This window comes from Macrotis lagotis, chromosome 1 (genome assembly GCF_037893015.1).
Source record: "Macrotis lagotis isolate mMagLag1 chromosome 1, bilby.v1.9.chrom.fasta, whole genome shotgun sequence".
Lineage (NCBI taxonomy): Eukaryota > Metazoa > Chordata > Mammalia > Peramelemorphia > Peramelidae > Macrotis > Macrotis lagotis.
In genome coordinates this window covers 883,533,674-883,549,529 of record NC_133658.1, presented here as the reverse complement: position 1 = coordinate 883,549,529, position 15,856 = coordinate 883,533,674, and the positions used below count along the sequence as shown (strand labels likewise).

The 15,856-nt window shown below is 37.5% G+C and overlaps 1 protein-coding gene across 3 annotated transcripts in view; it reads left to right on the top strand.

Annotated features, from left to right (window-relative positions):
* UBE4B (ubiquitination factor E4B) overlaps positions 1–15,856 on the top strand; it is a 124,791-nt gene that overhangs the window by 52,592 nt on the left and 56,343 nt on the right. Inside the window, exons 3-8 of one of the 3 annotated variants that reach the window (XM_074218490.1) lie at positions 13–148; positions 1,444–1,531; positions 7,768–7,912; positions 9,853–10,081; positions 10,580–10,966; positions 11,689–11,844. In XM_074218490.1, the coding sequence (XP_074074591.1) occupies positions 13–148; positions 1,444–1,531; positions 7,768–7,912; positions 9,853–10,081; positions 10,580–10,966; positions 11,689–11,844 (1,141 nt within the window). The remainder of the gene's footprint in view (positions 1–12; positions 149–1,443; positions 1,532–7,767; positions 7,913–9,852; positions 10,082–10,579; positions 10,967–11,688; positions 11,845–15,856) is intronic. The other 2 variants (XM_074218491.1, XM_074218492.1) reach the window with 2 other exon arrangements.

Sequence of the window (15,856 nt, the reverse complement as noted above, 5' to 3'; positions counted from 1 at the left end):
TGTCCTATTTAGGAGTCGCGCATCGAAGCCAGAGCAGTGAAGGAGTCAGTTCGCTCAGCAGCTCACCTTCTAATAGCCTTGAAACACAGTCGCAGTCTCTCTCACGGTCCCAGAGCATGGATATTGACAGTGTCTCCTGTGAAAAAAGGTAAAAAGACAGGTTTTCTATAAAGTTATTGTAGTATAGGAAATGCCAAGGCATTACTGTCCTTCAGTTATCCCTTAAATGGGCAGCTAGGTGGCGCAGTGGATAGAGCACCAGCCCTGGAGTCAGGATTACCGGGGTTCAAATCCGGTCTCAGACACTTAATAATTACCTAGCTATGTGGCCTTGGGCAAGCCACTTTAACCCCATTGCCTAGCAAAAACCTAAAAAAAAAAATATCCCTTAAACTCATTGCCTTGTTTCCTCTGAATATTCTCAGTGCAATAAATAGCGCTGCTGGTAAATGTTTGGAAGGATAGTGAAAGATCCTACTTTTGTGAGATGTTTGGGGATATCTGTTGGACAGAATCTTTTATCTTAACCAATACGCAAACCTCAAACTTTATAGCAAGTTTTTTTTTTAAATTGTGCATATTGGAATTATTTTTGTGTAATGGAAGTGGTGTTTGTAATGTTGGTTATCATTCTATCAGACTGACTTTTTAATCTAGTTTATCTATTTCATATAGACATAGAAAATTCTTAACTTATCAGAGTGAAGTTAATAGTGAATGTGGGGGAATTATTCAATATATGTCATTCCTATATTTGAAAAGATTTGGGATTGCAGGATTTCAAAATCTGATCCATGTTTGAAGGTTTCCTGCGCACCTTGATTACTTATCAGATATTGGACAACATTGGCAATATGGTACCTAGATTAACTAGAGCTGGTTCTTTTGACTCTGGAGAGTTTGGTCAAATTGATTTTTGAGGTGTGGAAAAGTTAGTTAAATTAGTTGAATTCATTGAGATATGCAGAATAGTGAAAATTAACAGGAATATACTTTATACCAATTCCAAAAAACTTTTACCTATGTTATTTTAGATAATCCTCTCAATAAGCTGTCAGGTAAGTATTATTATCATCCCCATTTTATTGTTGAATTAATTGGCTGAATGAGGTTAAGTGAGTAGCTAAGAGTCACATGGAACAGCTAGGTATAGAGTTCCTAGTCTGGAGTCATTAAGTTCATTTTCTTGAGTTCAAATCCAGCTTCAGGCTCTTAATAGCTGTGTGACCTTGAGCAAGTTACTTCACCCTATTTGCCTTGGGTTCCTCATCAGTAAAATAAGCTGGAGAAGGAAATGGTAAACCATTCTAGTATCTCTGCCAGGAAACCCTAAATAGGGGCACAGAGACAAGACTTTGATTTTGAACATTCTCCCAGTAAAAAGTGGTATTAAAATAATTGTGTGGCTCTCCTAAGGTTAATTGTTTTTCTTTCTACCTAAAGCATGTCCCAGGTGGATGTAGATTCAGGAATTGAAAATATGGAGGTTGATGAAAATGACCGCAGAGAAAAAAGGACCCTCTCTGATAAGGTTGGTGAGAAACCCCCCATGCTTCCTTCAGCTTTTCTGTACTATGTGTTGTGTCTTTTATATAGAATTGGAAAAGCTCACAACCATAGCTCCTCTAAGTCAATTACTTTTGTGGAAAAAAAGTTGGAGTAGCTCAGTATGCTGTGGTAGAAGGAATTTAATGCATTTCCTTTCCCAGAACAGGCTGTTTCAAAATTCAGTGTCTTCTCTCTCCTGGAAATATAAAGGCAGCAGCAGGTGGATATTGCAGAAATCATTCATTTTTGGGTTGATCTTTCTGACATCTGAAGTCCCTTCCAGGGCAAGAATTCTGTGCTTTTAGACTTCAGGCTTCTATTTGATTAACAGAAGCTCTTTTGAGCAAATAAGTTCTCTTTTTGCCAGTTGATTTTTCTTACAGCTAAGTAGTTACCTCCTTGCTGAGAAGCACAGGCTGATAGACAATTCCTATTGTCATAATGTGAGGAAGCAAATTGAATATGAAGTCTGAGTAAATTTGGGATATGATAGCAAAATAGAAGAAATGTTGGTATAATAATTCTTTGTCCTGCTGAGGAATCAAGGAAATTCAGCAGGTAGGAGAGAAACTGATGATGACCTTTTGATGAGGTAATTTCCTTTTTAAGAGTCCTCTTTGAAAATGATTGTGGTTCATGGATTGATAACTTAATTAAGCCCTTTTTGTTTGTGAGAAAAGTAAAATTTCTTTCAGTGATAGCTTATACCTGATAATTATATTTTTTAAATTAATTTTTATTAAAGATATTATTTGAGTTTTACAATTTTCCCCCAATCTTGCTTCCCCACGGAAAGCAATCTGTCAGTCTTTACTTTGTTTCCATGTTGTACCTTGATCCTGGTAATTATATTCACCTCATCCACCAAACTGAATTATTATGGAATTGTTCAATGAAGAAGTGTGAATGACTTAGCTTATCTCAGCAAAACAATGATCCAAGATAATCTCTAAGAACTAACTAATGATGAAGTAAACTATCTGCTTCCAGAGAAAAAACTGATAATGATTGAATACAGACTGAAACATGCTATTTTTCACTTTGTTCCTTTTTTCTTTTATTTGATTCTTCTTTTATACAATGAATAATATAGAAATATTTTACCAACTGCAGAAGTATGATCTAATTGCTTATAATCTTAGGGAGAGGGAAGGGGAGAGAGTGAGGGATAGATTTGAGAACTCAAAATGTTAAAAAACAAAAAAATTATTATGGATAATTTCTTATATCATCAGTAACTTTGTGATGGAGGCTATGAAAAGTTTCAATTGAAGCACACAATCATTGAATTTGAAAGGCTACCTAATCTAGCATTTATCTGAACAATCAACCTACTGTCCCTGACTAGGGGCAGCCCACTCCACTTTGGAACAGCTCTCATTACTAGGAAATTTTTCCTGTTATTAAACCCTTCGGCAAGTTTTACTCCATGTGCTCATTCTTCTCACTGCAGCCAAGGAGAGTCTGTTCAATACTTAAGTCTGTGTGATTGCCTGTTTACCACTTGTCATGACCTCTTCAGTCCTCTTCCCAAGGTTTTTGTGACTCTTCATTTGATGAGAACTGAATGTAATACTGCTCCATATAGGGTCTCTCCTAAGCAAAGGACAGTATGGGAATTTATTCTGGGCACAACTCCTGTATTGCATCCTGAAATTGTTTTAGCTTATTGTGTTGCAGTATCACAGTGCTACTTCATGTTGAGTTGTAGTCCACTAAAATCCTCTGGAATTCTTCATCAAAACAAAGCAAAGCCAATAATAGACGCACCAAAAAACCCTATTGCCTAGTACTATATACTCAATTTTTGGCTCTGGGAGTTTTTATTCTCTTTCTTCTTTTCCCTAATTCTAGTATAAACTTTACATTTATTCATGTTACATTTTGTAAATGTAACAAGACCATCTCATAGATTGGACCATCTATTCAAACCTGTCAGGAACTTTTATGATATTTCTTTTTTCATGTAGTCTTTCTCTCAGCATTATGTTATCTGAAAATTGGTTAAGCATGCTGCTTATGTCTTTAGGTTCTTGAGAATAATATTTGTAAGCAGAGTCAGACTCTAAAGACTCACTCATCCATAAATGTTGAACCATTAATAATGACTCTTAGGCCCCCAGCCAACCATCTCAGTCTAGCAGACTCTCATGTAACCTGGTTATCTCCTCAGAAAAACAGCTCAAAGTATTTTTTTAAATGCTTCTCAAAAAGAGAGGTAAATTACATTTTTCATTTTCCTAACTTTCCTATGAAAGAAGCCTGTCACGTAAACCTAGACTGGGATGACCTGTGCATTATGAATCCCTGGTAGCTTTTTTGTCTGATCCCCACTTTTATTTTTAGGGGTTCCCTAAGGATCCCTCATGTTATACATTTTTCAGTTTTGCCAAGTATCCCAGTCACACACAGAAGCTTGTGGTTCACAAATCATTTTCCTTGTTTTCTGAAAATGAGGCCCTTTCCCCCATACTGCTTTCCCCTACCCCACTTTCTCTTCTTCATTGAGCAGTAGGGACACTCATCTATCATGCTGGCCAATTCTTGGCATCTTAGACATGTGGTTCACCTGTACCCAAGGACTTAAACTCTTTAAAGCACTTAGGTCTTTCCTCTTACTGCTGCCCTGCTTACCTTGAATATCTCTTTCCATATTGTCCATTTTTATTACATTCATTTAAATTCAGAACACGTCTTTTTTTTTACTTTACCAAAAACAGAATAAAAACTAAAATTGCCCATCTCTGATTTGTTTTCATCATCAATTAGTATTATACTATTCATTTTGAATAGGAGCCCTCCATCTTCTTGAGTAAATTTTTTTCTTGTTGTCCTTCACTTTGCTCTTCAGTCTCAAATCACTTTGAGTTTATGTGATACTGACCCTGTTGTTAATATATGCATTCTTCCTTGTTTGAGAGGTGGCACTTAATAATAAAGAGAGAAGCAAATGGGGAGATGGGAAGACTTGGGTTTGTACAATGCCCCAGATCCTTGTTGTCTTTGGGACCTTGGGAACATCATTCAGTCTTCCAGATTTTTATCTTCGTCTTTTGTCAGATGGTGATGATGATGATAATAGCACATTATTGCAGTCAAAGAAGATAATATAGGTAAACCATTTTGCCAACTTTAGCAGTATTTTTCAAACATGAGATTTTATCCTCCATTATCTGCACTTGGTTCTATATTTTTACATGTTTTCATAATTTTTAATTGGTCCATTAGTTTCTTATACATCCATCTTGTATGTTGTTTATCTCCATCTTTTCTCTTCATAGGAATTTCTTCTTTGTATCTTCAGAACTTCATTCCTCAGAACTTCCCATCCTTTTCATAACTGTAGATTTTTAATGTAGAACTTACTCACCTTTCTCTGCTACATTTGACATCTGCTTTCTAAAATCCTGGGTCTATATATGACAATTCCTTGCTTCCTCTCTTCTAAAAAAATCAAACCAAACCAAAACCCATCAATAAGATAATCATGAGTTATGCACTAACATCTACTGAAGAGGATGAAGAGATTAAAGATTTATAAAAGACTTCAATCAACCCCTCCAATCAGATGAACATTTATTATACTCGTTGATGCAGGTGAGAATAGACCAGGAGGGTGGAAAATAGCTTTCCTATGTAAAGAATAAGAGAAGCTAAAGATGTGTTAACTGCGATAGAACCTCATGCTTTTCCCCTCCTGCATATTTCATGCAAGAAAATAATTTTAGGGGCGGATAGGTGACGTAGTGGATAAAGCACCGGCCCTGGAGTCAGGAGTACCTGGGTTCAAATCTGGTCTCAGACACTTAATAATTACCTAGCTGTGTGGCCTTGGGCAAGCCACTTAACCCCGTTTGCCTTGCAAAAAAAAATAATAAATAATTTTAAAATATTGAGTATGGAGAATCCCAAATACACCTTTTACAAATGAAATTGAATGTGGTTTATGACAGTAAATCAGTCTGTTAGCATTTTTAGTAAGATGCTGGGGCTGCAAAGAAAGGCAGCTTCCTTAGGGAGCTCACAGTCTAATGCAAGAAACAACATAAAGGGGTGTCTAGGTGGCGTAGTGGATAAAACACCGGCCCCTGGAGTCAGGCGTACCTGGGTTCAAATATGGTCTCAGACACTTAATAATTACCTAGCTATGTGGCCTTGGGCAAGCCACTTAACCCCGTTTGCCTTACAAAAAAAACCTAAAAAAAAAAGAAACAACATAAAAATAACTGCATCCACAGCATCATCTGAAGAGAATCTGAGAGCAAAACTGCTCAGATTAAAACCTCTTGAAAAGAATGTGGTACTGGAAACAACTAATTAATGATATGTAGATCATTCTTGACGTAGCAGTTTTTGTAGAGTCCAACTACTTGAAACAAAAATCAAAATTAATAACTGAAAAAATGACATACTTCTAAAACAACTACAATACAGCCTGTTTTTAAAGAGTTTTTAGAGTTTTTAGTAATGAAAAATGGGATAGGAATGGAAGATCAGATGGTTTACATTATTATAATTTAAAAAATTCAATTAATGGCAAGATCAAAAGAACCTAAAAAATGCCAGAGCCAGCAAACACCTGGCTGCCTTACCACAAAGAAATCTGAACAAGGGAGAGAGAGAGAGAGAGACAGGCCTCATTTTCATCTCCAGGGCCATCTGGGTCCAGTGGCCAGATAGAAACCAGAACAATTAGAGATGGCCCTGGATGTGAGGCAGTCAGGGTTAGTGACTTGCCCAAGGTCACACAGCTAGTAAGTGGAAAGCTAGTGAGCTTGGATTTGAATTACCCGTCCTCCCAACTTCAAGGCCGGTGCTCCATCCACTGCACCACTTAGCTAGGCTAATACATAGATAAGAGACAAAGTTCATTATTTGACCTTTATTCAAGTTAGTTGAACCCAAAAAAGGTTTTGGTCAGCTGCCTCCAACTTGAAGAACCTGGTCCTCTGTATTTCTCAAGGACATGTCACTGAAGTGGGACCTCAGTGAAGTACATTTACAATTTTTTCCCATTAAACTCATATGGATAGATTATACATAGAAATCCATTCATTAGTGTTTTTTTTTCCTCTCCTTATCCACTTCTGTTCTTTTGACTTACTTCTGGAAAGGAGGTAGGAGACATTGCTGCTATATTTTGCTGTGAGCTCTCTGTAGGTGGAGTAGAAGAGTATGGTGTTCAGTTCTGGTTGTACCACACACAGATTTTGTAGAGTGTCCAGGAGTGATGACAGTGGTTTTTAGGTCATGCTGTGTACAAATTAACTGAAGGAACTTGGCATTTCCAGCATGCTAAAGAAAAGACTTAGGGGTAGGTTGCAGGGGAAGCATGGCAGCCATTGCAATAGCAATTTTAAAGCATTCAAGTACTGTCATTTGAGAGGCTAAATAGACTTAGGAGAAAAAAATGACTGAAAGTTGCTGAGACAGCAGCAAACCTTGACAACCTTGACAACAAACAAAATCTTGATAATAATTAGAACCATTCCAAAATATTTTAAGCTGTTCCCCGCCCCCTCCCTCCCTCAAATTCTTCATTCCAAGCCTGGGTGATTGCTCCTTGGGATTGTTAGAGGGGAAATTACTGGTCAACATGGGTGGAAGAGGAAGACCTCTGAAATCCCTTAGCTGGGAGAGGGTGATTTTTGTCTGATTTACTGAAACTCAGATGCCCTGTTACTGTACCTTTTTTTTTGTTATAAGTCAAAAAAATTTAAATGTGATATTATTTGATTTGAATTATTTTCATTAAACTCTTCTTGGCTATTAATAACTACTCCTTCCCTGTTATGAGTTTTCACAAACCATGTACTTCAGCAGGCAGGAAATGGCTACATTTTGTTTCATACTGGTAAATGGTTTGTGTTCAGAATGCTAATCCATTTAGAGGTGAGACAATATTTACCAAAATGTGGGTGAGTAGAATGTGTATATATATCCCTTCTGGGGTTTTTTACTTTAATGTTGCCTGATGATATTGTTACCCTTTCATACTTCCCAAGAGAATATGTTCAAAAATGTGGTGCTCTAGATTTTGTGCAAGCTTCAAGTTATAGTAGTAATCATTTCCTTCTATCAGTGAATTAGCATTTTAGATGATTTTGAATTTATATGAAATGTTCATCTTTATATAAATGTTTAACTAATTTTCATAAAACTTCATTTGAAATTAATGCCCCCCCCAAAAAAAAATCTTTTTTTACTCCTTCCTGAAAGGAACTTTCATCAGGTTCAGAGGTATCAGAAGAACAAGCCTTACAGCTGGTCTGTAAGATCTTTCGTGTCTCTTGGAAAGACCGGGACAGAGATGTCATCTTTTTGACTTCACTTTCTGCACAATTTAAGCAGAACCCAAAAGAAGGTATGAATTTCTGTCTTGTCATATTTCATTGTATTGATTGTAAAAAAAGTAAAGCAGGATCTAAGGGTTATTTTCCAACTGAGTTAATTTGTATCTAAGGTTTGGGGCATTTTTTGACAACAGGGATATCTGCTGGGGAAGACAAACTGACCTTTCTTTTCCTCCTTTTTTCTCCTGGTCTTGTTCATAAAGTAACCTTTTATACAGGACTTTTTCTTCATAGTGACAGGACTGAACCTGTGATTTTATTAGTGTGGGGACCCCATCTAACAGTGCATTTTAGTAGAAACATGGAGTCATAAACACTTGCCAGGCCTCTGAGAGATGAAGGGCTTTGCCCAGGTCCACATGACCTGTATGGGAATGAAGCAGAACCTGAAACCAGGGGAACAGTCTTCCTTCACATTATCATGTTGCTTCTCACTGTATTATTGTTTTATTAAAGTTGATGGTTTTTTGGAAACAAATTATAAATAGTTTTGAGTTTTTTGTTTTATATGCAATCTTAAATTTATTTGAATGGTTTGTGGGTAGATATGTATTTTTTAAAAACTTGTTTTTGTTCCTGTGAAAGAAAATCATATCTGAATAAATTAATCTTCATGTTCTCCTTGGTTCTAGGGATATCACTAGAAGGCCTATCATTGCATGAATTTATTTTTCAGCATTTCATTAAATGACAGCTCAACAGGCATTATCCCTGTCTTCTTAAGGATCTCTTAGGATATGATGTGTTTTCTGGGATAAAACTATTAGTAGTTGAACTGATAGAATTTGTTTTAATGTATTGGGATTCCAATTTTTTTTCTTGTCCTTAATCATTTCTTCTATCAAAACAATGCAATTTTCTTCTGACTATGGAAAGAGACTAATCCTAGACCTGTGATTTCACCAGAGTAGGAATGCCTGGGCTAGAAACTTATAATATGCAGATGTTTATCAGTGACTACTCTCCACCCAAAAATGTTAGACTTTGTTACCTGGGGTATTCAAAAGTTAAAGGCTAAGCAACTTATCCATTTGCACCCATTCAGTCTGTGTTAAGGGTAAAAGTTGAATCTTGCTCTCCATGACTGGCACTTTGAACATTCACATTTTTTTCTTGCTTGGCTACTTTTAACTCATTGCCATATTATGATAGGACAGATATTGGAAGATTAGTGAGAAAAAACTTATCTTGCTACTTTTCCTGGATGAGAAGACTGACTTTTGGCTAAGGCAAAAAGTAAATTTCTCCTTGACATCTGGGCTTTTCTATTTTCAGACCTGATCAGCATAATATTAGAATTATATCCTTTATATCACATATCATATAATATCCTTATATATTCCATTTATATATATTCACCTGATAAATCTGACAAATATTCTATTTACAAGCACTTTTTAATAACCAGATTATAAATGCATGGTTAAATCATCGAGTATTTACATGGGTTAGAATCTCAGGGGTTCATGTGGTTAAGGATGATATAACTTTGGTGAGTATGAAAAAAGCAAGATCAAATCCCACTTGCTAAATAGGATTTTTTTTTAAAGTTTTTGCAAGGCAAATGGGGTTAAGTGGCTTGCCCAAGGCCACACAGCTAGGTAATTATTAAGTGTCTGAGGCCGGATTTGAACTCAGGTACTCCTGACTCCAGGGCCAGTACTCTATCCACTGCACCACCTAGCCACCCCCAATAGGAATTTAAACCATTTTCATCATTAGTTTATAGACCTTAGAGGGTAAAGAACATTTCTGGAAGTTCATCTTTCTTAGAGTTCAATGACTCTACTCCACAGCTGGCAGAGATCAGTTGTTCGCCATTGTTGGGGTCGGGAGCTTGTGTCTGAGATACAGACTGCGTGACTTTTTGTTTCTTGTTGTCCTATGTTTGGTCTGCCAATAAACTTCTGTAATACAAACCTTAACTTGCTCTGTCTTGCTTTCCCAACAGTGTTCTCTGATTTTAAGGATTTGATTGGCCAGATTTTAATGGAAGTGCTCATGATGTCCACTCAAACTAGAGACGAGAATCCTTTTGCCAGTCTTACAGCAACTTCCCAGCCAATTGCAACTGCAGCTCGGTCACCTGACAGAAACCTGATGCTTAGTACAGGATCCAATCCAGGAACGAGCCCCATGTTTTGTAATGTGGGTTCCTTCAATGCCAGCTCACTGTCCAGGTCAGCATGGTTCCATTTGAATGTCTCATTGAACCCATTCTAGCTAGGAATGATGTACAGGAAGAATTGATCTTTCAGGATCCCATTTTTAATGAGGTTGGATGAGGTCTCACTCTCTTAGGGGTGGATTTGGCCCTCAGAGGTGGTACCGTCTTCTCTTTGGCGTTCCGGTTTTTGGTTAGGCTATTGGAAGCTTAAGTTTTGGGAAACAGATGCTGTGTCTTATTAGCATAATGAGCTTTGGATATAGGAATCAGAAATGCTGAGTCTAACTTTGTCCAGCATTTAGCTCATTACAAATGTATGCATGGCAGATGTGTGCCCCAGGGCTGGAAGGTAGAAACAGGTGTGGTCCTCTCTCTATGGGACCACAGAGGAGGGAGACATGAGGTTGGAAAGTAAGTTTTCTTGTATTTGGTACAGTCTTTCCTATTTTCTTTCTTCAATGCCTTTTTCTTCCCCTTTCTCTTCTTTTTTTCCTTTCAACAATTAATATAGCCTCTATGACACTAGTCCAACTCCCAATGCCCCTTTCTCAAGCTATGTGCCAGTGACGAGCTCCTCTTGTACCTCACCTTCCAATGCAGCTGCTCCGATATCTGTGCCTTCCATTTCGCTCAGTCCTCATATTCCAGGAGAAAGCCCTTCAGGAAGCCAGGCTTCGTCTCCGAGGTATCGCCCTTACACAGTGGCCCCTCCCTGGGGCTTTTCGACTTCTCCCACCCTGCGGTCCTCGAGCCTCTCCGCCCTGTCTAGCTCACCAAGCCCGCCTGCCCTGTCGACCAGCCCTTCCAGACAGAGACCCACAGCAATGGGCCCACCCTTGTTTCCTGCTTCTCCAGGTCCCACGAGCAGGCGTCCCTCTGCCCTCAGGATTCCTTCTAGGTATTTTCTCCAGACGATAGTTGTCTGTGTGCAGTGCTGGGGACTGGGCAGTAACAGACTTTGGAAAAATTGATGTAGCACTAACCTTAGATACAAGCATCTTATTTTTCTGTTTTGAGTGTAATTCACTGTGTGGCTAAACTAGTTGGGTAGGCACTAATCTCTGAACCCATGCTTTTGCCAGCCTTGGATTGAGAATATCATAGGTTTGAGACCTGCAGAATCATGATAGTTTCCCTCTGGTCCTCATTCTACTCTCTTCTGCAGAAATTTTAATTATTGACAAATTAACCTCCCCAGAAGATCAGCATAGAATCTGTGTTGATCCTCAGTGGATCTCTTGAGAGTAACTTTTGAAATATTGATTTGAAGTCTGTCTCACATGTAGAGTCGCTTGTTTCTAGTATTAACTACCCTTAAATTACTGAGGCCAGATATTCCTTCTTTCTAGTTACTAAATTTGAGGGCAGGGCTAATGCCAAGGTGTAGTAATCTATGTATGTTTGCATGCAAATGCAGCCTCCTTCATAAGCAATATCACAGTTTTCTTAACCAGATAAGTTTCTGTATGTCTGCTTTATGTTTCCACAATTTGGCTGATATTGGTGTTTGCATGTGGATGGAAACACTTCTTGTGATTTAGAGGGAAAGCTGTTGCCAAACCTTGTGTTACCTTCTTTTCTACATTCCCTGATGGCACTTTTTTACTTTTGTTGTGGTAGTCCATACGACCATCCTTTCTCCTTCCTCTTCCTCGCACTTTCTGATATATCTGGGGACAGTAGTGATGAAGAAAATGAAGATGATGATGGTGATGATGAGGATGAGGATGAAGGTGGTGGTGATGATGATTTTGCTTGTGTCCAGTTTGGGTCCAGGTATCAGGATTGGAGCTTTCTTGCATGCACAGGCACTTAGACTAACCTGTCACTTCCTGAGCCATGTTGAAGGGGGTGTTTCCAAGGCATGCCATTGAAGGAAGTGAGGTGTGTGTAGGAAACCAATGCTGAGAACCAGGGAAGAACTAGTGCATGTACCTGCAGAAGAAAGACCACCCAACACTTAGGGAATTCAGCTTAGTTACAGACTGGGTTTACAGGAGACTTGGAATTATTTTCATCAAACCCAAGGAGATGAAATAGACAAGTGTCTAACTACTGTAGAAACTTTTTTGTTGACTATGTAAAAAATTGTGAACCTTGGGTTTTTTTTTAAGTTACAAAGGCATAGTCACTGATAACAGATGGGAAAAAGAACTTGGCCAATTTTTTCTCAAACTGTGTTTAGGCTATTGATTAAAAAATCCAGTAAAGTATGGGTGTTACACAGGCCAACATCTACAGTAGGTAAGAATATTTTTTTAAAAAATTATATAAATATTTTATTTGTTTCTCCCACTACATAAAATGATAATTTTTACCAATCATTTTTTCCAGTGTTTTGAGTTTTACAATTTTTCTTTCTCCCTTCCTTCTTCCCCTCTCTCCCCAACAGAAAGCAATTCAATATAGACTCTACATTTGTAACCATGCTAAACAAAGATCAAAATTGAATGTGTTATGAGAGAAGAATCAGATCCAAAAGGAAGAAAGAAAATATTAATGATATCAAAATGACATAATACATAAGACAACTTTTAAAAAGTGAAGATAATAAGCTTTGGTCTTCATGTAAATTCCTTCCCTGGATATGAATGGTATTTTCTATCACAAGTCCCTTAAAATTGTACAAGAATAGTTTTTTAAAAGTTCTTTAAAAGTACATTTATGGTCAAGTGAGAATATTAGCCATTCACTTTAATACTAGAAATATAAATTAAATTATATTTCAGGACTTCTTTAGTTACTCTGAGAATCCAGTCACTCTATTTATTTATTTATTTACAAGACAATGGGTTAAGTGACTTGCCCAAGGTTACACATCGAGCTAATTATTAAGTAATTGAGATCGAATTTGAACTCAGGTCCTCCTGACTCCAGGACTTTTGCTCTATCCACTGCTCCACCTAGCTGCCCCTGCCCCCAATCATTTTTTAAAAATTATTTTTGTTGGTGTAGCTATTTAAGAACTTTTTTCTAGGTCTATTAACCATAATTTTGCTCTTAAGTGAAGATTTCTTCTGATCACAATTCATATCTGTCTATCTATCACAGCTGTCTAAAAATGACTGAAATTCTAAGTAGACAGTTGTGTCAACAGAGGTAGAAATCAGATTTATCCTTTGTTGAATCTGGTTATTCTGAAGAATCACTAATATGGAATGAGAAAGTTGTTGAGGTAGTTGGGTAAATTTTGGATCTGGAGACTCTTAATTGTGTTAGACTTGATGTTGCTTCACCCATACACTCATAGAGAAGAACCATCTCTAGTTGTCCTGATTCATATCTGGCCTCTGGACCCAGATGGCCCTGGAGGAGAAAGTGAGGCTGGTGACCTAGCACAGCACCCCCTCGCTCAAATCCAGTTCATGTGCTTGTCATGAGTCTTCTTCAAAAATAAAGGACAGGGCCGGCTAGGTGGCGCAGTGGATAAAGCCCCGGCCCTGGAGTCAGGAGTACCTGGGTTCAAATCGTCTCAGACACTTAATAATTACCTAGCTGTGTGGCCTTGGGTAAGCCACTTAACCCCATTTGCCTTTCAAAAACCTAAAAAAATTTAAAAAAAGGACAAATCATTAGCATTATTAGAGAACTGGCAGGTTGTTATGTATGATAAAAGCCCAGTAGAATCAATCCAGTTTCCGTGACCTGGTTTACCATATCTATTAAGAGTATTTTTGTTGTTCCAATTCAGATAAATTAGTTTTAGAAGTAATACTTCCCCCTCCCTTATCTCTGTCAATGGAACAATCATTCTCTCTAATAATATATTTGAGATATGCTGGCAGTGGGTGTTGGGAGTGCATGAGCTTCCCACTAGAGGAGCTAAATTGGAAGATTTGATTGAAGAAACAAAATTGAGTGGCATTTACTTTCAAGTCCCCTCAATTCAAATATATCCCAAACCTTAACTATAAAAACCACTTGGAATCTAAAATCACCCAGCAGAAGGCTACAACTCATATGCTTAGAACTTTTAAGTTTCTTCTTGCTCTGTGAGATCATTTATCTTCCTTTTTATAATAGCTTTTATTGATTGTTTTTATAGTAATGACTTTCCTTACTTTATTTCTCTTCTATTCTTCCCAGAAAGTATTCTCTTAAAACTAGGAATTTTCAAAAGACAGAAAAAAATTTCCACAAGACAAATGAACCCAGCCATAAAGGAAGAGCCCACAATATTTACTGCCAAGAGGGCCAGAATAAGAATAAAATGTAATTGGGAAACATTTAAACAAAATAAGTAAATAAAAACAAATAATAAAATAAATAATTTGAATAAATTAATAAATTAGTGATGAATAATAAATTAATAATAAGCTAAATTAAAATTAAATAAATAAATAGATAAAGGTACAATAAAATTCATAGCATTATATTTTAAAACTCAGTCTGCAACCTGCAGGGATCCTTAAAGACAAGTGGCCTCCAGTTTCTTTTTTTAGCTTAGCAACATTGTGCTAGGTAATGTTTTTGGTGTTTTTTTTAAGATTTTATTTATTTTGAGTTTTACAATTTTCCCTAATCTTACTTCCCCCCCTCCCAGAAGGCAATCTGCTAATCTTTACATTGTTTCCATGGTATACAATGATCCAAATTGAATGTGATGAGAGAGAAATCATATCCTTAAGGAAGAAACATAAAGTAAAAGAGATAGCAGGATCAGACAATAAGATATCAGGTCACCAGCCTCACTTACCTTAAATTAAAGGTAGTAGTCCTTGGTCTTTGTTCAAACTCCACAGTTCTTTCTCTGTATATAGATACAGACAGCCCCAAATTGTCCCTCGTTGTTGCACTGATGGAATGAGCGAATCCATCAAGATTGATCATTGTCCCCATGTTGCTGTTAAGGGAGTACAATGTTTTTCTGGTTCTGCTCATCTCACTTAGTATCAGTTCATGCAAATCCCTCCAGGCTTCCCTGAATTCCTGTCCCTCCTGATTTCTAACAGAACAATAGTGTTCCATGACATACATATACCACAGTTTGATAAGCCATTCCCCAATTGAAGGACATTTACTTGATTTCCAATTCTTTGCCACCACAAACAAGGCTGCCATGAATATTTTTGTACAAGTGATGTTTTTACCCTTTTTCATCATCTCTTCATGGTATAGACCCAGTAGTAGTATTGCTGGATCAAAGGGTATGCATATTTTTGTTGCCCTTTGGATGTAGTTCCAAATTTCTCTCCAGAAAGGTTGGATGAGTTCACAGCTCCACCAACAGTGTAATAGTGTCCCAGATTTCCCACAACCCTTCCAACAATGATCATTATCCTTTCTGGTCATATTGGCCAGTCTGAGAGGTATGAGGTGGTGCGCTAGGTAATGTTACAGAGTAGTGCCAACCTGCTCAGTCACTCCAGAGAAATGGGATATTGACCTGTTGAGTTTTTCACTGTTTTATTTGGAACATAGTTTGGCAGTTTTTCTTCCTGCCCCTTCCACTCCCTCTTTATATTAATATCATGTGTTTTTACATCATTGTATATATACATACAGGGTCCCGGACCCAGTGCAGGGAAGGAAGGCTGGATTTGATCTTTAGATTAGACAACAGTTTTTGTTTGTTCTTTCCATTAATATTGTTCTCTCTGTGTATATTATTTTTCTTATTCTACTTCATTTCATTTTTCCTTAGTTCATCTTTTGCCATACTTGTTTGGATTCCACATATGCATTGATTTTAATGGCCTGGTAATAGTCCATTACATAAAACCACAGTTAAGGTACCTAGGAGGTGCAGTGGATGGAGAGCTGGGCCTAAAGTCAGGAAGTCTCATCT